Below are 21682 nucleotides of genomic sequence, written 5' to 3'. Positions count from 1 at the left end.
GGGAACAGGCAGAGAGAGAGGGAAAGAGAGAATCTCAAGCAGGCTCCATGCTATCAGCACAGAGCCCAATGTGAGAGGCATGACAAACCATGACATTATGACCTGAGCTGAAACCAAGAGTCGGATGCTTAACTGACTGAGCCACTCAGGCATGCAAGTTTGCTATAATGTTTTATATGGTGTTTTAGATTTATTATTTTCTGTTTATTCTGTCCTTTTTTCCCTCCCTTTTCTCCATTTCTTGACTTTGGTTGGATTGATCAGGTATGCTTTGTTCAATTTTATTTTCCCCCAAGTTCTATTTCCTGTTTCTCTTTGACCAATGTTTACATTTTTCTACTATAGGCAAGATTTAATTAGTAACTATAATTTTCTTCAGAACAGGAAAGACTTTGGGCTTGCTTTTACTTCCCCTTCAATGTTTTATTGAAATTATCCTGAATTTGAGTTCCTGATTATGATAGATCTTTTTTTTTTTAAATTAATGCCTCTTCTATTTTATTAATTCATTTCTTAATTGCATCAAACCTCACAGTAACATCAGCTCTCCATTAAAAACTAATGTGTTCCTTCTTGAGCAAGGCTTTATTCTGATTTATTTTTCAGTATGCTACATTATGTCTGTGAGTAACTGAACTTAAAAGAGAAACCTTGGATGATATACATTATATGACAACACCTGAATAATATACGTTACTCTTTTCTGAGTGGTAATTTGGCTGCGTTTTTCCCCTTCAGACACAAATAGAAGTTGCTCCATTGCCTGCTTAAAAAAAATTTTTTTTGTAATGTTTATTTATTTTTGAGAGAGAGAGAGAGAGAGAGAGAGACAGAGCGCAGTGGGGGAGGGGCAGAGAGAGAGGGAGACACAAAATCCAAAGCAGGCTCCAGGCTCTGAGCTGTCAGCACGTTCAAGATACAGAACATCATCTACACAGGTTTTCTTCTGCCCCTTCATAGTCCATCCCTTCCTCCAGTCTTAGCCCCAGGTGACCACTGATTTGCTTTCTGTCACTATTGTTAGTTTGCATTTTCTAGGATTTTGTATATTTGGAAACATAAAATATATACTTTCCTGTGTCTGGCTTCTTTTACTCAACATAATGATCTTCATCATATCATTATACGTGTAGCTTGTTTTTATTATTGTCAGTATGCCACTGGATGAATGTACCACAATTTGTTTATTCATTCATTAATGGACATGTAGGTTGTTTCCAGTTTGGGGCTATTAAAAATTAAGCCACTGTACTTGGAAAAGAAGAGCAAACTAACCTAAAGCAAGCAGAGGAAGGAAATAACAAAGATTAGAGTGGAAACCAATGGAATGGCTAGAGGGTAGAAAAAAACCAGAAAATTAATGGGACCGAAATATTGGTTATGTGGAAAAAAAATCAACAAAATTGACAGACTTTTAGCAGGATTGACCAAGAAAAAGAGAAGATTCAAGTTACTAAAATGAGAAATGAAAGAGTAGTCTTTACTATTGAACTAACAGAAATAAAAAAGCATTATAAAGGAATATTGTGAACAATTCTATGCTAATAACTCAGATGGGATGGACAAATTTTTAGAAAGACACAATAAAGGGTTGCCTGGGTGGCTCAGTCTATTAAGCATCTGACTCTTGATTTTGGCTCAGGTCATGACTTCATGGTTTGTGAGTTTGAGCGCTGAGTTAGGCTCTGCGCGGAAAGTGAGGAGCCTTTTTAGGCTCCCTCTCTCTCTCTACCTCTCTCTGCCCCTCCCCTATTCACATGCTCTCTCTCTCTCTCTCTCTCTCTCTCAAAATACATAAAACATAATAAAACTACTAAAAAAGAAACATACCCATCACCTCCAAGTTTTCTCCCACCCTCTTTGTATTATTAATACTATTATTACTATTTGTAACAAGAACACTTAACGTAAGATCTACCCTCTTAGCAAAAATTTTTTAAAGTAGGTTTTACACCCAACACGGAGCCCAGCTCAGGGCTTGAACTCATGACCCTGAGATCAAGACCTGAGGTGAGATCAAGAGTTGGACACTTAACTGACTGAGCCACCCTGGCGCCCTGCTCTTAGCAAAATTTTAAGTATACTATACAGTATTGTTAACTGTAGGCAACTATGCTGTACTTTAGATCCCTAGAATTTATTCACTTTGTATAATTGTAACTTTGTACCCTTTGACTAATACCTCCCTATTTTCCCCTCCCCCATCCCCTGGCGATCTCCCTTCCAGTCTTTGCTTCTGTGAGATAGACTGTTTTAGATTTCTCATATAAGTGGGATCATGTAGTATTTGTCCTTATGTGTCAGGCTTAATTCATTTAGCATAATGTCCTCCAAGTTTATTCATGTTATTGCAAACGGCAGGATTTTCTTTTTGAAGGCTGAATAATATTCCTGTGTGTATATATGTGTGTGTGCGCTTACCCACTACATATATATTCTTACTGAGCTCTTGATATATTCTGGATACAAGTCTTTGTCAGATACATGTATTATATTTTCTTCTACTCTGTGGTTTGTATTTTTACTTTAAATTTATGTGTGTATATGTGTGTGTGTGTGTGTGTGTGTGTGTGTGTTTGTGTAAGAGAGGGAGAGAGAGCAAAAGAGAGAGATTGAAACTGAGATTTTCTTGTGTGTAGGCAATGCATCCAAATGGCAGACAATACAGAAGATAACAAAATGTTATCTGGTGGTAAAGTCTCCCTTTTGCCCATCACCTCCCTTCCTCTGGCAGCTGGTTCCCCTCGGCAGAGGCAACTAATGTTACCAGTTTCTGGAGAAACTTTCTAGAGACCTATGTTACGTTTAAATATAAAAATGCATACATCGAATCTTTTTAAAAAACTCAAATGGTAGGGGTGCGTGGGTGGCTAAGTCACTTAAGCCTCCGACTTCAGCTCAGGTCATGATCTCACGGTTCTTGAGTTTGAGCCCCACATGGGGCTCTCTGCTGTCAGTGCAGAGCCTGCTTCGGATCCTCTGCCTCCCTCTCTGCCCCTCTTCTCTCTCTCTCTCTCTCTCTCTCTCTCAAAAATAAACATTTTTTAAAAATTAAAAAAGTAAATAAAAAACTCAAATAGTAGCATACTTTAGCAGTGTTTTGTATCTTGCTTTAAGCTTAGCCATAGATCTTGGAGATTGTTCCATATTGGGACATAAAGTTCTTTCTTCCCCTATCTTGCTCCTCTTTCAATGATGGCATAGCGTTCCATTTTTTCAGTGGGTTTAGCACTTAACACTCCCAGATAAGAAGTCTGTGCTGGTGATTCTTTTTCTTCTTTACCTAATCTTGCACATATTTCTAGATTTTTCCTTCCTAAGTTTAGAAATTTCACCAGCCTGCTGCTATTTAGAGGTGTATTTTTCTTAGGTATTTCCCCTTGAAGCCCTTTCAATTTTACTGCTTTGTCTATGTCCTTTTCATTCTTCATTCCCCTTTTCAGGGAAAAGGACCGTCTGGATTTTAGTCTTTCCTTTTTGGGACTTCACTTTTTCTTGGCTCATTCTATCATTTATATTTTCAGTCTTTTGGGAGGATTCTTTGATTTGGTCTTCTGAATGATGGATTCATTTTTTATTTCATTCCCTTCCAATATTTCTACTTCTCAATTTAAATTTAGTCTCGCTTCCGTTTGTTTTAGCGCTCGTTTTTGGACCTGCTCTCAGAATGTGATGTCCAAGATGAGGATGTTGACTTAGGGCAGGAACTGACCGCCTGTAGACTGGAGTGCGTGGAGTTTCTGGTCTGCACATGGGGGGCCTGCTGCTTCTACCTTCTTGGAGAGGCACATGCTGTTGCCTCACACAACGAGACTTTGTTCTTGTGCTGCCACTGGGGTGCGTATTTGTGTGGTCATACGTGTGTGTGTGTGTGTGTGTGTGTGTGTGTGTGTGTGTGTATAAACATGTCCATAGGTATGCACAAGCAGTGCACAGAGACTCTATGGCCTTTGTCCTGACTGCAGTGATTGGGTGGGGAGGTAAGGAATGAGGTAAGGAGAGGATAGAGAAGAGACACTTGGAATTACTCTTGGTGGCCTTCCTGTCAGGGTGTGTGGCTGATAAAGGACAATAGGCTAGATGGACTACTCTTTTTTTTTTTTTTAATGTTATTCATTAACATTAATGAATGAGAGAGACCGAGCACGAGCGGGGGAGGGGCAGAGAGAGAGGGAGACACAGAATCCGACGCAGGCTCCAGGCTCCAACCTATCAGCACAGCGCCCGACGCAGGGCTCGAACCCATAAACCGTGAGCTCATGACCCGAGCCAAAGTCAGACACTCAACCAACTGAGCCACCCAGACGCCCCTAGATGGACTGCTCTTAATTGAGGAAGTAGGGCCAGAGTTGCCCTACAGATGGAGAATTTCACAGCTGATCCCAAAGTATGCCTCCTCCTTTCTTTATTCAAGTTGCACTTCATCATCCCCCCCTAACCATCTCAGGGCCCGCTCCTGCTATGAGTCGCTGTCATTTCTGAATTGGGTTTTCTTCCCCAGGCCCTGTGCAGTGAGTCCCATCTCTTACTGTATCCCCTGGTTCCCACTGTGGCCCATTTTGGTTTTGGTTTCTCGACTCTGGCTAAGTTTGATTTTTCTGTAGGTTTGATCCTGTCTGCTGTACCTTGTACAGAAGCCCCTCAAAATTTTTTTTGACTGATGGCATACCTCCCTGTTTGATGGCTTTTTAAATGGATTTATTCTTTAAAAAAATTTTTTTTTACTTATTATTATTTTTACATAGGGTCCATGCCCAGCCCAGAGCCCATCGTGGGGCTTGCACTCATGACCCTGAGATTGAGACGTGAGCTGAGATCAAGAGTCGGATGCTTAACCGGCTAAGCCACCCAGACGCCCCCTAAATGAATTTATTCTTATTTTATGTTTCTTTTGTCATTTCCTTGGGATCTGAGTGACACGAGCAGCAAACACAGGGCTCAGCCACCACCATTGTGGACTTAGTGTTCCTCATTACTTTCCACTGGCAGGGGTGTAATAGCCCCTTTAACCAGTTTCTCTCCTTGTTTATTCTCTATCCAACCAATTTTTAATGATAGCGGCAGCTACTAAATTGTTTGCTCTGTGCCATATATTATGTCGGAGCTGATTTAACTGTTCTTTCATTTTGTACCTCCTGTGTACCACGCAGATATTATCCTGGTTATGCACTGCTGCTTAACAAACAACCCCAAAATGAAGTAGGTTAAAACACAAATTTATTCTTATCTCTTGCTGTTCTGCGAGTGGCCTGTCCTCAGCTATGTGGTTCCTGCTGGAAGTCTCTCATGTGGTCATCTGAGGATTCAGCCGGACTGGATGCCTAAGATAACACAGTTGTGGCTAGCAGTTGACTAGAGTGACATCTCTACGTGGCTTGGGCTGCTCAAAGTGTGGTAGACGGGTTCCTGGAGGACATGTCCCAAGAATGAGCATTCCAAGAGACAGGAAATGCAGCATCACTCCTGCGCTGTTCTTTTGGTCAGAGCAAGCATAGGGTCCGCGCAGATGGAACAGGGTGGGTTGAGGGACTCCAGCTCTTGATGGGGAAGCAGCCGCCTCACGCTGCAGATAAGCATGTGGGATATGAATTGCCACAGGCACCATGCTGAGATACCAAGATAACTGATACCAGGTCCATAGTTCCTCACACCTTAGGGTTCCGTGGCAGGAACAGGTAGGTAAACAGGCGATGATAGTGCGAAAGACAAGTGTTATGAAAGGGCGAGGCCCAGGGGCCCGTTGACAGCATTGTGAGAGATATGTAACCCATACTGGGCAAGTGCTGGCGGACTGTTGATGGAGAGGTGGGTTGAGAAAGAACACATCTTACCAGGGATATTTTTGGATCCGAGTCTTGAAGCACACATGGGCATTGGCTAGGTGGACAAGAAGGAAGAAGGCATCCCAGGACATATCCACACCATGCCTCTGTCTGAGATGTGCATAGCATTAAAAATGTTCTCACACTGCTTCAGCACAGCATTTGGCCAACTGCCGTTTGTGTCCCTTGCTTCCTTGGGTGATTTTGAGGGCTGTCTACTTTCCTGGGGCTTGAATTTCCATAGTGAGATGAAATACAGTGGCTATCAAGATTACCGTCTGCCAATAGTCACAACTGACAGAGGAAAAGCACTTGGGACATTGAGACACTGAAGACAAATGGATGTGGGTGGTGTCTCCTGCACTTTTGTCCTTGGTGTGAGTATCAGTGACACTGAGGCATGGCTAAAGGTTAAAGAAGGGGACATCGGTTCTGTTGTCAACATTTTCTCTGTAGCTAAGGCAGTTCAACCTGTCACAGATTCCCCTAAACCGAGTATTGTCATTCAGCCCATGCTCTCTCTTCTTGTTTACAAAAGCCTTCCTTGCTCTTTTGACTCTGAACAGAGCTTTGAAAAAGACATTTTATTTTCTAGTTGTCCTAAGTATTTTTTTAGTGCGGTATAGGAGAAACAGTGTGGCTTTAGAAGATTTTTAAAAGATTTTTTTAGGGTTTTTTTTTTGCTGATGACTATTTATACATATACGTACATGTATATATACGGATATATACATGTACGTATATATATGTATATACGTACCTATATATATATATGTATATATATATATATATACACACACGTATGGAGATATATATATATGTATATTTTTTGCTGATACGTAAACACACACACACACACACACACACACACACACACACACACACACGTTTTATCCAAGTATAGTTGACACACAATGTTACATTAGTTTCAGGAATACAGCATGGTGATTTAACAAGTTTGTACATTATGCTATGCTTACCAGAAGTTTAGCCACCATCTGTCACCACACAACACCATTACAATACCACTGACTATTTTCCTATGCTGTACCTTTCCCCTGTGACTTACTCATCTCTTAACTGGAAGCTGTATCTCCCACTCCCCTTCACTCATGTGACCCATGCCCCACCCCTCCCTTCTGATAACCATCAATTTGTTTTCTGTATTTATGGATCTGTTTCTGCTTTTTGTTTGTTTATTTGTTTCGTTTCTTAGATACCACATGTAAGTGAAATCATATGATATTTGTCTTTGTCTGCCTTGTTTCACTTAGCATAATACTCTCTAGGTCCATCCGTGTTGCCACAAATGGCAAGATCTCATTCTTTTTATGGCTGAATAATATTCCATTGTATACACATATCATATTTTCTTTATCATTCATCTATGGATGGACATTTGGGTTGCTTCTATGTCTTGTAAATGCTATTGTAAATGATGCTGCAATAAATATGGTGTGCATATCTTTTTGAATTAGAGTTTTCATATTTTTGGGGTAAATACCAAGTAGTGGAATTACTGGATCATATGGTATTTCTACTTTCAATTTTTTGAGGAACCTCCCCAGTGTTTTCCACAGTGGCTGTGTCAGTTTACATTCCCACCAACAGTGCATGAGTGTTTCTTTTTCTCTACATCCCTGCCAGCACTTGTTATTTCTTGTGGGTTTTGTTTTTTTCTTTTTTTTGATTTAAGCCATTCTGACAGGTGTGAGGTGGTATCTCATTGTGGTTTTGATTTGCATTTCCCTGATGATGAGTGATGTTGAGCATCTTTTCGTATGTCTGTTGGCCATCTGTATGTCTTCTTTGGAAAAATGCCTGTTTAGGTCCTCTGCCCATTTTTTAACTGGATTATTTGTTTTATCCAGAGGTAAAATTTTTTTAATCTTTGCCAATTCGATGGGAAAAATATCTAGTTTTCATTTTTGTTTTGTTTGCTGTTGATACAGAGTAATTATTGTTATTGGTCATGTTTACATCCATTTGTCCGTTTTTGCATCAGGCTGTTTTTTTAAGTTGATTTTCAAAACCCTTAATATGTTAAAGCAAACAACTTATGTTTATATATGGTCACATTCTTTTCCCAGTTTGCTATTATCTTTTCATTTTTACTAGTTGTGTGTTTTTGATGTAGAGAAAAAAATATGTTCATCTTGTAGTCTTTTCCTTCACGGATTCTGCTTTTGGTTTTGGGCTTAGAAAGCCCCTCCCAAGCATAGGATTATATGTACTCTTCATGTAAGTCACGAATCATCGAACTAAGGCTAAGAGGTAAGATCTGGCCAGCCACCTGTTTTTGTACAGCCCATGAGTTAAGAACTTTTTTTTTTTTTGAAATAATTATAGAGTCATGGGAAGTTACCAAAAATGTCTAAGGAAGTCCCAGGTGCCCTTTAACCAGTTTCCTCCACAAATATCTTAGTAATACCAGGAAATTAACGTTGGTATAATCCACAGAACTCATTCACATTCCCCAGTTTTACATGCACTCATTTGTGTGTGGGTGCATGTATATACTTCGTTCTGTGCACTTCTGCCACATGTGTAGGTATTTCCAACCAGGACCACCGCAATCAAGATACAGACTGTTTCATTACTACAAGGCTCCCTCCCGCTGGCCTTTTATAGTCCTCCCCTATCCCTCACCCCTGACACCATCAGTCTTAAAAGTTGTTTTCACATTTTTAAATGGCTGGGGGAAAATATGTATTTCATGATATGTGGAAATTAGTGAAATTCAAAATTCAGTGTCCAAGTCAAAAAAAATTTTTTTAACATTTATTCATTTTTTGAGAGACAGAGAGTGAGTGGGGGAGGGGCAGAGAGAGAGGGAGACACAGAATCCCAAGCAGGCTCCAGGCTCTGAACTGACAGCACAGAGCTTGATGCAGGGCTCAAACTCAGGGACCGCGAGACCATGACCTGAGCCAAAGTCGGACGCTCAACCGACTGAGCCACCTGAGCACCCCCCAAGTAAAATTTTACTGGAAAATAGCCACACTCATTCATTTACCTACTGTCTATGGCTGCTTTTGGACTACGACAGCAAGCTTGAGATATTGCAACAGACACTGTATGACCTGCAAAGCTGGAAACATTTACTATCTGGCCCTTCACAAAAAAAGTTTGCTGAACCCGATATAAATTGTCATATATAGGGCACCTGGGTGCCTCAGTCAGTTGAGCGTCTCTCTCTCTTTTTTTTTAATCAAAAAAATGTTTATTTATTTTTGAGAGAGAGGGAGAGTGAAAGCAGGGGATGGGGAGAGAGAGAGAGAGTGAGGGAGACCCAGAATCCAAAGCAGGCTCTGGGCTCTGAGCTGTCAGCACAGAGCCCAGTGTGGGGCTTGAACTCACAGGCCTTGAGATCATGACCTGAGCCAAAGGCAGAAGTTTAACCGACTGAGCCACCCAGGCACCCCTTGAGCACATCTGACTCTTGATTTTGGCTCAGGTCATGATCCCGGGATCGTGGCACTGAGCCCCACATTAGGCTCTGCTGAGCTTAAGATTCTCTCTTTCTCTCCCTCTGCCCCCTTCTCGGTCCCCCCAGCAAATGCTCTCTCTCTCTCGCTCTTAAACTCTCTCAAAAAAAGCCAAAACAAAACAAAACACAAAGTACCCTAAATCATCATATATTATTACTTTTTATGATATTTACTCCTGATATTTATTTTTGCTCTTGGTATTGGAGAAGGATATAACTTAATTGTTTTCTAAATGGCTAACCAAATTCTCCATCAGTATTTATTGAATAATCTTTTCTTTCATTATTTGAAGTTCCATAGTTACCATGTATTAACTCAGATCTGTTCTGCCAATTTCAGGAATGACAGGGTGAATCATCAAGCTATTTGGGCAGGGTCTATGTTACCCCAGAGTTCTCTGGGGATGAGAAGCCCTTACTCCCTGCATTAACACTGAATGTTCAAGCCAGATGTGCCCGTGCACAATGGTATCTAATCACCCAGGTGTATTTCTAAGTGCAGAAGCTGTGGTGGGGTCTTGTTTTATTTTTCTGGAGTCCATGGAGATCACTGACAGGCAGATGGAGCTGTTTGTTAGTGGGTTTTGTTCCTTTGTGTTGGCTCTCTCTGGAGCTGGCTGGCTCTTAAAATCCTTTGAGAGAAGTAGCTTCATTTATTTCTCTGACACTGGCGGATCAGGAATTATTTTTAAGAAACGACCTACGAAGGATTGCTTACCACCAGGTGCTGGTGCAGATGCTAAGGCACATGTGGTGGTAGTGGGGGTCTCTTGTCCAGTAGGTGCCTATTTAATGAAATCTATGACACGGGGGTGGGTAGTGGAGGGCTGTTAGCCTCTGCTATGGACTCTTGGAGCTGTGCCTCTGCCTTTTCCTGGCTGAGTGATCTTGGGCCCATCCTGTAACCTCCCTGGATCTGTTCTCTTATAGGAAAACAGGGATAATAAAGCTCACGTCTTTCTCCTTACCCCACCCCTGCGTTATTTTAAAGGTTAAATGAGTTATTTTAAGGGTTAAAGCTTGCATAGTGCCTGGCAGAGAGTATGAGCTTAAATTTCATTTCTTTACCTTCCCTGCATTTGACTTAGAGGTATTTGTGTAGGTGGCTGTGTCTCCAAGTCCTGTCATCTTTCTTAGCCCTAAGAGTTTGCTTTCTATTTGGGAGCTGTGTTTTGTCTCTGGGTCAACTCGTAGCCCAGGCTTCCATGGTGCTCAGTTGGCCACCTTTTGCCATCTGCCTAGGGTTGGTTCAGATGACCCGAGGTGTCCCTCTGGCCAGGTGTCAGAGCTGGGCCATGATGACAGCCTGTGGGCTGTTTGTCCATCTGGCCTCCTTAAACAGACAATGGCGTAAGGCTCCCCGTGGGAGTTCCTGCAGTGAGGGGTGCTGGCTTGCGACAGTGGAAAACTGACTTGGATCAGGTATCACTGAAGCAGGTGACCGGAGGTGAGTGGGAGGAATCCACCCAGGGAGGCAGCTCCCATGTGGGTAGGAATGTCAGGTACCTGGTGACCTTGGTCTGAGTCTTTGCTGAACAGTCATTTTGACAGGACTTGCCCTCTTGACCTAAGGTTGGGCTCCGAGGATTTAAGGGCAGCACGCAGGGCTGTTGAACTTGGGTTTCCTTGATTTTGCTAGAACTGCAGCAGTTTCTAATCCTCTGTAATTTACATGTGTTTGAAACATGACACCCTGCCCCCTACCCTCGGCCCCCCCTAGTGTGGCCAGACTGATTTTTCTGCCTAGGAAACATTCCTCAGAGTATCTCCCTGGCCATCCAACCTTAGCGTTGGCTTCTCATCTGTCCTTTCCTTTCCATGGGCATCTACACCTGGTTCCAGTACCATTCGGAAGGGCGAGTGTGTCTGGGCAATTACAGCAGCTCCTGAACCGATTCCTCCCTGATCTCCTCTTTCTTTCCCTTCTTAATCCTTGTGCTTTTTCCAAGATCTTTTTTGTAAAACTTAACGTTCGATTGCCACGTTTCTGCTTAAACGCTTAGCCATTGCCTACAGGGTGTACCTCAAATTCTTAAGCATGGTATTTAAGATCCCTCAGAGTCTGGAGCCCATCTGCCTTCCAGGCCCTGTTTCCTACCTGCGGCTCCCCCTGGATGGCTCATGACCACGTCCTGTCCACGATGATGTTCCCCAGCTGTGTCTTTGCACCTCACCCCATGGCAAGTTCCATGCCAGAACGCCTTTCTCTTCCATTAAGTGGCTCTTCACTGTTTATACAGACATGTTCAAGCCTCTCCAGACAGCCTAGCCACCCGGACAGGGTGGTCTTGCCATCTTCCAGCAAACACTGGTGAATTTAAGTGGTTTTCTTGCAGCCACATAGCTATTAGGAGAGCTGGAGTTTTGTTTGTTTTTTTTTTTTAACATGTTTGTTTATTTTTGAGAGAGAGAGAGAGAGAGAGAGAGAGAGCAAACTGGGGAGGGGCAGAGAGAGGGAGACAGAGGATCAGCAGCAGGCTCCAGGCTGACAGCAGCGAGCCTGATGTGGGGCTCAAACTCACAAACCATGAGCTCATGACCCGAGCCGAAGTCGCTCAACTGACTGAACCACCCAGGTGCCCCAGGAGAGCTGGAGTTTTAAGCCAAGACTCCCACCATCCTACGAAGCCCAGGCGGACTGTCCTCTCTGAAGCCTTCCTCAGCAGGCAGAGTTACCGTCGCTTTCCCTAAGACTGGAGCACGGTGGGGTTTCTCCGTAGTTCTGCATTGATCACATTATATCCCATTGTTGTTTGTCCTGGGCCTGTGCCGCACCCCATGCCCCGCCCTAACACTCGATTCCTTAAGTAAATCCCTTCCCGGCTTGCTTTCCCCTGCATCTAGGTAGTACCTGGCTCTTAGCGAGAACTCTGTGTTTATTTGGACAGATACATGAATGAATAGACTTTTCTTTCTATATCCTCTGATTCGTGGTGGAGTACAGTGCCGTGGTAATTAGGCTACTTGAATCCCCCATGTGTTGGAAAACATCTCTCTTTTGGTCTATAGAATAAAGAGAAAGTGATCTTTATTTTGCCCCATTCTGTCTGCTATCTCGTAGAGACAATCAAGGTTTTTTGTTTTTTTGTTTTTTTTTACTACTTGAAGAAGGATGCTTAAAGCATTTAATTATGTGTAAAAGAGGAATATGATCTTTAGCTAAGTTTTGTCAGACAACAGCTATACCTAAGGAGTGGCTTTGAGGAAAGTGTGCTCTCCTTTAATCTATCAGCACCCCTTCCTTCCCTGCCCAGCAACCTTAGCTAAAAAAATAGCAATCTTCACTTCGGACAGTTGACGTTCTTCCCTAGCATGTGTTAAGAGTAAAGAAAGACGTCTTGAGAAATCGTTGCTGTTTATTGATCTCTTGCATATTGGCTTCAGGACAGGCCTCCCTGCCTCTCTGTGTAGATGGATATCCCACAGCCATTGCCACGCTGCCACATGGGAACCACCCACATCCGACATTTGGTCCTCGTTGTAGGCTCATGATGCTCATAAGGTCGTGAGATGTTTTTCCTCATTCTTTCCTTGACTTTTTTCTTTCCTCTGTTTCTGTCCCCCTGCTGCTACCTGGAGGGCTTATTTCTGCCTCTGAGCTGGGAACACCCACGTAAGAGGGCCAGTTGACCTTGTTAAAGCCCTCTTCTTGGATGCCCCTCTTTCCTGTCATTTTTCTGCTTTCCTTGTCTGGTTACTTAGTTGCAAAACTCTTTTGAGCTGTTTTGGTTTAGGATGTTCTATTCCTGCTTTTTCTTTTACTGTTTAGACTATGATCAGACTCTCAGTTATTGAGTGCCTTTTTCTATGCCAGTGAATCAATTAACCTTGGGAATTAAAAGAAATCCCTCACATCCGGTGTGAGTCACGTCAGCAGGAATGTGAGAATTAGATCTGGAGCAGCCAGGTGGATCTCAAGTCTGGAAATGCATTTGCACTTTGGGGTAAGGGCCGGACACACTTAAGCCTTCTCAAAGGGATGCTGTGGGGAAACCTTTTCTCAGGCTTTGAAGAGGTCCACAGAAAAAGTTTTTAGCTCCTTTGTGGTAAAGTGCAGATTCCTGAATCAAAACGACAGTGCTGAATGCCACAAAAGTCGTATTGAGAGAATACTATGTATGCATCCTGTACAAGGAGAAAAACAATGAGGTAAAAACTTTTTTTGGGGGGGCGCCTGGGCAGCTCAGTCTGTTAAGTGTCTGACCTTGACTCAGGTCACGATCTCACAGCTCGTGAGTTCGAGCCCTGTGTCAGGCTTGGTGCGGACAGCTCAGAGCCTGGAGCCTGCTTCGGATTCTGTGTCTCTCTCTCTCTCTCTCTGCCCCTCCCCTGCTCACATTCTGTGTCTCTCAAGTATAAATAAACATCTTTTTTAAAAAACATTTTTTCAGCAAGCGTGACCTGTTTGAATATAGTCACATAGTTCTTTCTAATTTAACAAATTCTCGTCTCAGATTAGTTTTAGGTTTGGGTTGAGGGTTTAAGAATATCTCCACCCCCAAAAGTAGGGTATATGGGTCACAAATCATGGCATGTGAGGGTACTTTACAAGATGGCAGTTTGAAGCTGGGGAGCTCATGGAAGTTGAAATGTACTTCTGTTTCCTCTTTTTAATTTAAGGAGTTTAGAATCCACAGTGCTTATTATTTCCCCGTGGGTATTTTGGGGACTCTAAAAATGGTAGGTTCTCTCTGAAGGAGGATTCAAATTCCCATGTGCACACACAGAAATTTGCACATAAATTTTTGGCATGCGGTGCTTATGCATTCCTGAGAAAGAGTCCCTGTTAGAAAGGAATGGTATACTTGAAGTAATTTTTGAGGCAAGGACACTTTTAGTTTTACTAAATGTGCAAGGCTTTTTTTTTTTTTCTTTAAAGATTTTATTTTTTAAGTCCTCTCTACACCCAACTTGGGGCTGGAACACACAACCCCGAGATCAAGAATCACATGCTTCACTGGCTGAGCCAGCCAGGAGCCCCAGTGTGCTAGGCTTTTTAAGCATAGCCGAGGGGTGTGGGCGGTAAGCGTGGACTCCACAGTAGCCCCCTGGCACTTGCTGTTGGTAGTTGAGTCCTGCCTTGTTCTGCTTCTCACTTGAAAGGTTGTTGCCTTTGAAAATGTTTGGTCTGGAAAGACGGTTAATCAACAAGTATTTGGCCACCTAGTACATATTCAGCTATGTATAGTATATTGTTTCCTCCAAGTCCTTGTTCTGAAAACCAAAAATGCCCCTTCTTTAAATTTTAACTTGTTCCATCGAATACGGAGCACATCCAGATGTGTAGTACTGTGTCACATGGTAGCACGAAAATGTGAAAATCAGAACCAGGTGTTTGTTTTGGTTTTTAAAGATTCTATTCTTACGTAATCTGTACACCCAGCATGGGGCTTGAACCCACAACTCTGCCGACTGAGCCAGCCAGGTGCCCCTAGACCCAGGTTTTGTAAGATGAATGAATGGTACAGTTAAGAGATATTCGCGAAGGATGGGAAAGAACCAACATTTATTGAGGGGTTCTTCTAGGCACGTTATGGTTTTTCTTTAATATGTACACCCTCCATGTCTAGATGGAGACATGGGGGCTCAGAGAGATTGGGTGCCTTACCCCAGGCCTGGCACGGAGCAAAGCCAGAATGCAAGCCCGGTCATTTGGACTCTAAGCTCAGATCTTCCTTCTTTGCTTCTTTTGTTACAGACCAAAGTGGAAGGAGTGGGTTTGGGTAGGAAGAACGTATAAAGGAGGACCTTAGACAGTATCACAGTAGATTAACTTCCTGATCTTTATGAAATGTCACTTATCCTCTGTTGATTACCAATCATAATGTAAGTTTTTTTCAATTGATCTTTTTTCTGCTTGTCTACATCACTCACCTTCTTATGTAAGATACAAGGAGGAAGCATCTAGGTTGTATAGCACGACCCTAGAATAGAGACCAAAGACCTGGATTCCTGGCATTTCCACTTACATGACCTCATGCATGCCACTTCTAAGGCTTTTCTTATATCTGACTCAGACAACTTGGATGGTCTCTGAGGGGTTCTATGCCCCAGACCCTTGTGTAATTTGATGCAGAAACGTCAGTGGGGGAATGTCTTTACCTAGCTTTTAATTGATAGAGTAGGTCAAGATGGGCAAAAAAGAGCAGGTTTTTAGGGAGAGTCACATTTTCTTTGAATATGTGCTTTTTGGGGAGATTTAATCCACATTTTGATTTTATTATTATTATTATTATTATTATTATTATTATTATTATTATTTTAAGTAGGCTTCATGCCCAACGTGGAACCCAACACAGGGCCTGAACTCACCACCCTGATATCAAGACCTGAGCCAAGATCAAGACTCAGTTAACTGACTGAGCCACCCAGTCAGTTTAACCCACACTTTTAGAAAGCTGCCTTCCTGGGTTTTTGAGTCCTCCAGATGGCCTGCACATACCTGGCTAGCAATAGAGGCAAAACCTTTGTGTTATGAGTCATAGTAACCATTCAGTTGGGGACAGACTTTTGAAAATACCTCTCCTCCTTCAAGGGTTGTGATTTCTCAGCTTGGTCTCCCACAGCTTTGTTTTGCCTGTGGGAGACAACAGTGGGCAAAACTGTTCTCCTTCTCACGTTGCCCCAACATCCTTTGTCCCCCTCCTTTGTTTTGCATTAGGACTTATATTGCCTTGCACCTGTAGAGGTTCTCATGCCCCTTCGCCCAGCTGGATTGAGTCCTTGAAACACTTTTAAAGTGTTTGGTGGCCCTTTTGTTTTTGTGTGGTAGCTCTGCATCAGCACTTGAGCTAATGTGTGTTAGGTGTTCAATATGTGGTTGAAACGGAGTTTCCTCCTTAGAAGGAATGAAAAGGGGTCATGTTTAAATTCATCTGAGGATGGGAGAAAAACCCTTGCTCCTAAGAATCACAAGAATGTCTGGAGAAGTGGTTGTTAGCCTGGAGATTTTTAGAAAAAGCATTGGAATCTTAGCCAATGTAGCCTAAGAATGTAGCCTTGTGCTCCTTCATTTGGGCTTCACTGTGTTCTCGTTGGAGGCCTTCTTTTGCATGAAGCCAGTCAGTGGATTTTACTTGAAGGGCAGGTTTTCTGATAGAAAATCTAGGCAAATATTTTCAGTTTCTAAACAGCTTTATTAATCTACAAGTAAAGCTTTGAAACAGGTGATTTCTTTTTCTTTTCTTTCTTTCTTTCTTTCTTTCTTTCTTTCTTTCTTTCTTTCTTTCTTTTCTTCCTCCCTCCCTTCCTTCCTTCCTTCCTTCCTTCCTTCCTTCCTTCCTTCCTTCCTTTCAAGAGTGCACACACTCAAGCAGGGGAGGGGCAGAGGGAGAGGGGGAGAGAATCCCAAGCAGGCTCCATACCCAGTGCTGAACCTGGCATGGGACTTGATCTCAAGACTGTGAGATCATAATGTGAGCAGAAATCAAGAGTCCCATGCTTAACTGACTGAGCCACCCTGGCACCCTGAAACAGGTAGTTTCTTAACCCATGTCTAAAGAAGAGTCTTTACCTCATAAGAAATGGTCCAGGGGCATCTGGATGGCTCCATTGGTGGGGCATCTGGATGGCTCCGTTGGTTGAGCATCCGACTTTTTTTTTTTAATGTTTATTTATTTTTGAGAGAGAGACAGAGACAGAGTGCAAGCAGGGGAGGGTCAGAGAGAGAGAGACACAGAATTCGAAGCAGGCTCCAGGCTCTAAGCTATCAGTATAGGAGCCTGATGTGGGGTGTGAACCCACGAGCCATGAGATCATGACCTGAGCCGAAGTCAGATGCTTAACCAACTGAGCCACCCAGGCACCCCTGACTCTTGGTCTCAGCTCAGGTCATGATCCCAGGGTTGTGGGATTGAAGCCTGAGTCAGGCTCTGAGAGCCTGCTTAAGATTCTCTCTCTCTGTGCCACTCTGTCCTTCCCCCCTTCTCTAAAATAAAAGAAGAAAAGGAAGGAAGGAAAGAAGGGATGAAGGGAGGAAGGGAGGAAGGAAGGAAGGAAGGAAGGAAGGAAGGAAGGAAGGAAGGAAGGAAGGAAAGGAAAGAAAGGAAGAAAAAGAAACTGTCAAGAATCCAAAGCTAGAAAAGGTAAGATGTTCAGGGAAGATGCCAACCTAGAAACTGCAGACTTGTGGGTCTTGGGAACTTGGAGATACTTGTGCAAGCAACCTTGAGGTTTTGGAGAATATTTGTGATAGGGTTTCCAGGGCAGAGAGTAGGAAGGAAGGAGCACTGAGCTTCCTGCTAATAAGCAAGTAGGGTCCTGGAACTTAGGAAATAGAGTTAAGATGTATTTGAATAACTTTACGAGAAAAAAAAAAAGATATGTTTCTACATCTTAAAGTTTCATATTGTTCATCTCACTATTCCATATCTAGATTTAAAAAAATTATATAGGAATTTGTATAATTATATGTATTAGTCAGCCTTGCTGTGGTAGTAACTCCAAAAATTCAAAGGTTTGCAGCAAACATTATTAATTTCTAGGTTACGGTATGTGTCGGTGGGTATGAGTCAGTCACTATGGCTCTTGTCCACAAGTATTCCATTCTGAAGGAGCAGCCCCAGTTGGGTCATGCCAGCTTCAGGGCAGAGGAGAGAGAACTAGAGAGCTGGTGGAAACATGCAGCGGCTCTAATAGTGTCTGCTCCCATCTGGTATGTGTGTCACATTTGCTCATGTGCCATTGGTCGGAGCAAGTCACATAGCCAAACCAGAAGGCAGTGGGGTGGAGATGTGCCCTCCCTGTGGGCAGTCACCTGGCAATGGTAAGAATGTATAGTCTTCTTTTTTTTTTTTAATTTTTTTAATGTTTTTATTTAGAGACAGAGAGAGACAGAGTATGAGCAGGGGAGGGGCAGAGAGAGAGGGACACGCAGAATCCAAAGCAGGCTCCAGGCTCTGAGCACAGAGCCTGATGTGGGGCTCGAACTCACGGACTATGAGATCATGACCTGAGCTGAAGTCGGACGCTTAACCGACTGAGCCACCCAGACGCCCTGTACAGGAAGGAAGTTAATAACTGCAAATGATAATGCCATCTACCATATAGTTCATGTCCTCTCCTTTGTCCCTGAACACTGTTTAGTTCAGTACTTTACAGCAATTCAGATTGATCATTTTAAAATGTTTTAAATACATTTTCTCTCTGTTATGGTTATTAAAATTTCATATGACTTTGGGGGAAACTGACTTCTTGCCACATAGTGATATGATGGATCACTGCATGTTTTTAAGTATTCTTTAAAAAAAATTTTTTTTAACGTTTATTTGTTATTGAGAGACAGAGAGACACAGAGCGTGAGCAGGGGAGGGGTAGAGAGAGGGGGAGACATAGAATCTGAAGTAGGCTCCAGGCTCTGAGCTGTCAGCACAGAGCCCGACACGGGGCTCGAACTGACAAACTGCAAGATCATGACCTGAGCTGAAGTCGGTCGCTTAACCAACTGAGCTTAAGTATTCTTAAGTATTCTTTTTAAATACTTCAGCACGTGGAGCTCTAGTGTATGTGCATCATTGCATTAGCTAGAGTCTCCAGAACAATTTGAATAATGGGGTGATATTAGGTATCAGAATCTTGTTTCTGAATTTAGTAGACAGGCCTTTAATGTTTCATATTGTTTGTTGCTTTCCAAATATTATTGAGATCTGATTCATGTACCCTAAAATCACCATCTTAAAGTATACAGTTGAGTGGTTTTTAGTGTATTCACAGCATTGTGCACACATCATTACTGTCTAATTCCAGAATATTTTTGTGACCCTCAAAAGAAGTCCTATACTCATCAAACATCCGATTCCCTGTTCTCCCTTCCCTCAAGCCCCTGGCAACCAAAAATCTGTTTTCTATCTCTAAGGATTTGTCTGTTTTGGACATTTCCCATGAATGGAATGATATGTGTGGTCTTTGATGTCTGGCTTCTTTCATGGAATGTTTTCAAGGTTCCTTGTTGATGTTTTCTGATATAAACTCTTAAAAATATTTAGGAGCTTTATTTATTTATTTTTTGTTTCTCCCCTACCCCTCTGCATTCTCTTTAAAAGTCTCATCATATCCATCCTGGTTCCTGGAAAAATCTGTCGTGGAACCAGTATTGTTTTTGTTTCTTAAACAAATTTTATGTATTTGTTTTAAAAATTCCAGTATAATTAGGGGTGCCTGGGTGGCTCAGTCGGTTAAGTGCCGGCTTCAGCTCAGGTCATGATCTCGCGGTTCATGGGTTCGAGCTTTGCATCAGGCTCTGGGCTGACAGCTCAGAGCCTGGAGCCCCCTTCAGATTCTATGTCTCCCTCTCTCTGCCCCTCCCCCGCTCATGCTCTGTCTATCTCTCTCAAAAATAAATAAATACTAAATTTTTTTTAATTCCAGTATAATTAGCATACAGTGTTATATTAGTTTCAGGCGTATAATATAATGATCCAACAATTCCATACATTACTCAGTGCTCGTCATGATAAGAGTACTCTTAATCCCTTCACCTGTTTCACCCATCCCTCTTTCACCTCCTCTCTGGCAACCACCAGTTTATTCTCTGTATTTAAGAGTCTGGTTTTTGTTTCCCTTTTTTCTTTCTTAAATTCCACATATGAGTGAAATCATATGCTATTTGTCTTTTTCTGACTGACTTATTTCACTTAGCATTGTACCCTCTAGATCCATCCATGTAGTTTCAAATGGCAAGATTTCATTATTTTTTTATGGCTGATATTCCATTATATATATACATATATATATATGTATATATATATATACATATATATATGTATATATATATATATATACCTCATCTTTTTTTTTTAATATTTATTTTGGGAGAGAGAGCGAGAGAGCACAGGCAGGGGAAGGGCAGAGAGATAGGGAGAGAGGTAATCCTAAGCAGGCTCTGCACTTAGCAGGCGGAGCCTGACACTGGGCTCAATCCCATGACAGCGAGATATACCTGAGATATACCTGAGCTGATGTCGACAGTCATATGCTTAACCCTCGGAGCCATGCAAGTGCCCCTACACCACATCTTCTTTATCTGTTCATCTGTGGGTAGACTTGGGTTGCTTCCATATCTTGGCTGTTGTAAATAATGCTGCTATAAACAGTAGGGTGCAAATATCTTTTAAAATTTAGTGTTTTCATATTTCTTTGGTAAATACCTAGTAGTGGAATTACTGGGTCATATGGTAATTCTTTTTTTAATTTTTTGAGGACCCTCCCTACTGGTTTCCACAGTGGCTGCACCAGTTTGCATTCTCATTAAGAATGCAACAGTTCCTTTTTTCTCCACATCCTCCCAACGCTTGTTGTTTCCTGTGGTCTTGAGTTCAGCCATTCTGTCAGGTGTGAAGTGATTATCTCATTATGGTTTTGTTTGCATTTCCCCAATGATGAGTGACATTGAACATCTTTTCATGTGTCTGTTGGCCAAACAGAGATTACGTCAAAGAGATTACTGCCAATGTTTTTCTTCTAGGAATTTTATGGTTTTAGGTCTCACATTAATCCATCTTGAGTTTATTTTTTGTGTATGGTGTAAGAAAATGGTCCAATTTTGTTCTTTTGTATGTAGCTGTCCAGTTTTTCCAACACCGTTTGTTGAAGAAGCTGTCTTTTTCCCATTGCGTGTTCTTGACTCCTTTGTCGTAGATTAATTGACCATATAATTATGGGTTTATTTCTGGACTGTAGATTTTGATCCACTGATGTGTCTGTTTTTGTGCCGCTACCATACCATTTTGATTACTATGGCTTTGTTGTACAACCTCAAATCTGGGATTGTGATACCTCCAGCTTTGTTCTTCTTCAAGATCGCTTTGGCTATTTGGAGTCTTTGTGGTTCCATACAAATTTTAGGCTTATTTGTTCTAGTTCTGTGAGAAATGCTATTGTTATTTTGATAGAGATTGTATTAAATATGTAGGTTGTTTGGGTGGTGTGGACATTTTGACAGTATTTGTTCTCCCAGTCCATGGACATGGAATATTTTTTATGTGTGTCATCTTCAGTTTCTTTCATCAATGTTTTATGGTTTTCAGATTATAAGTCTTTTACCTCCTTCGTTAAGTTTATTCCTAGGTATTTTATTATTTTTGATGCAATTGTAAATGGTATTATTTCCTTAATTTCTCTTTCCTGCTACTTCATTATTAGTGTACAGAAATTCAGCTGCAAAGAAGTTTCACTTGTTTGCTTTTACTTTGAGCTTGTTTGCTTTACATTTGAACTTTACTTTTATTTCTTAATTTTACTTTGAGATTTTATTGGAATGGCTGATACCAATTCATTACCAATGACTGATACCAATAAGGACATGATTATATTCAACAATGATTATGTGATCAGTTAATGTAATAAATTACATTAATAGATTTCCTAATGTTAA

The 21682-nt window shown here is 41.9% G+C and overlaps 1 protein-coding gene across 5 annotated transcripts in view; it reads left to right on the top strand.

Moving 5' to 3' along the window:
- The window catches only part of SNX30 (sorting nexin family member 30), a 116219-nt gene that overhangs the window by 21582 nt on the left and 72955 nt on the right, over positions 1-21682 (top strand). The window contains exon 1 of one of the 5 annotated variants that reach the window (XM_053204781.1): positions 16913-18076. The exons of the other annotated variants lie outside the window; for them this stretch is intronic. Within the exon in view, the coding sequence (XP_053060756.1) occupies positions 17832-18076 (245 nt within the window). The 5' untranslated portion in view covers positions 16913-17831. Of the gene's footprint in view, positions 1-16912; positions 18077-21682 lie in introns of those variants that run through there. 5 annotated transcript variants of the gene reach the window in all.

The sequence above is a fragment of the Acinonyx jubatus genome, chromosome D4, assembly GCF_027475565.1.
Source record: "Acinonyx jubatus isolate Ajub_Pintada_27869175 chromosome D4, VMU_Ajub_asm_v1.0, whole genome shotgun sequence".
Lineage (NCBI taxonomy): Eukaryota > Metazoa > Chordata > Mammalia > Carnivora > Felidae > Acinonyx > Acinonyx jubatus.
The sequence above is the reverse complement of the archived record's forward strand: the minus strand, read 5'-3'. Positions and strand labels throughout refer to the sequence as shown.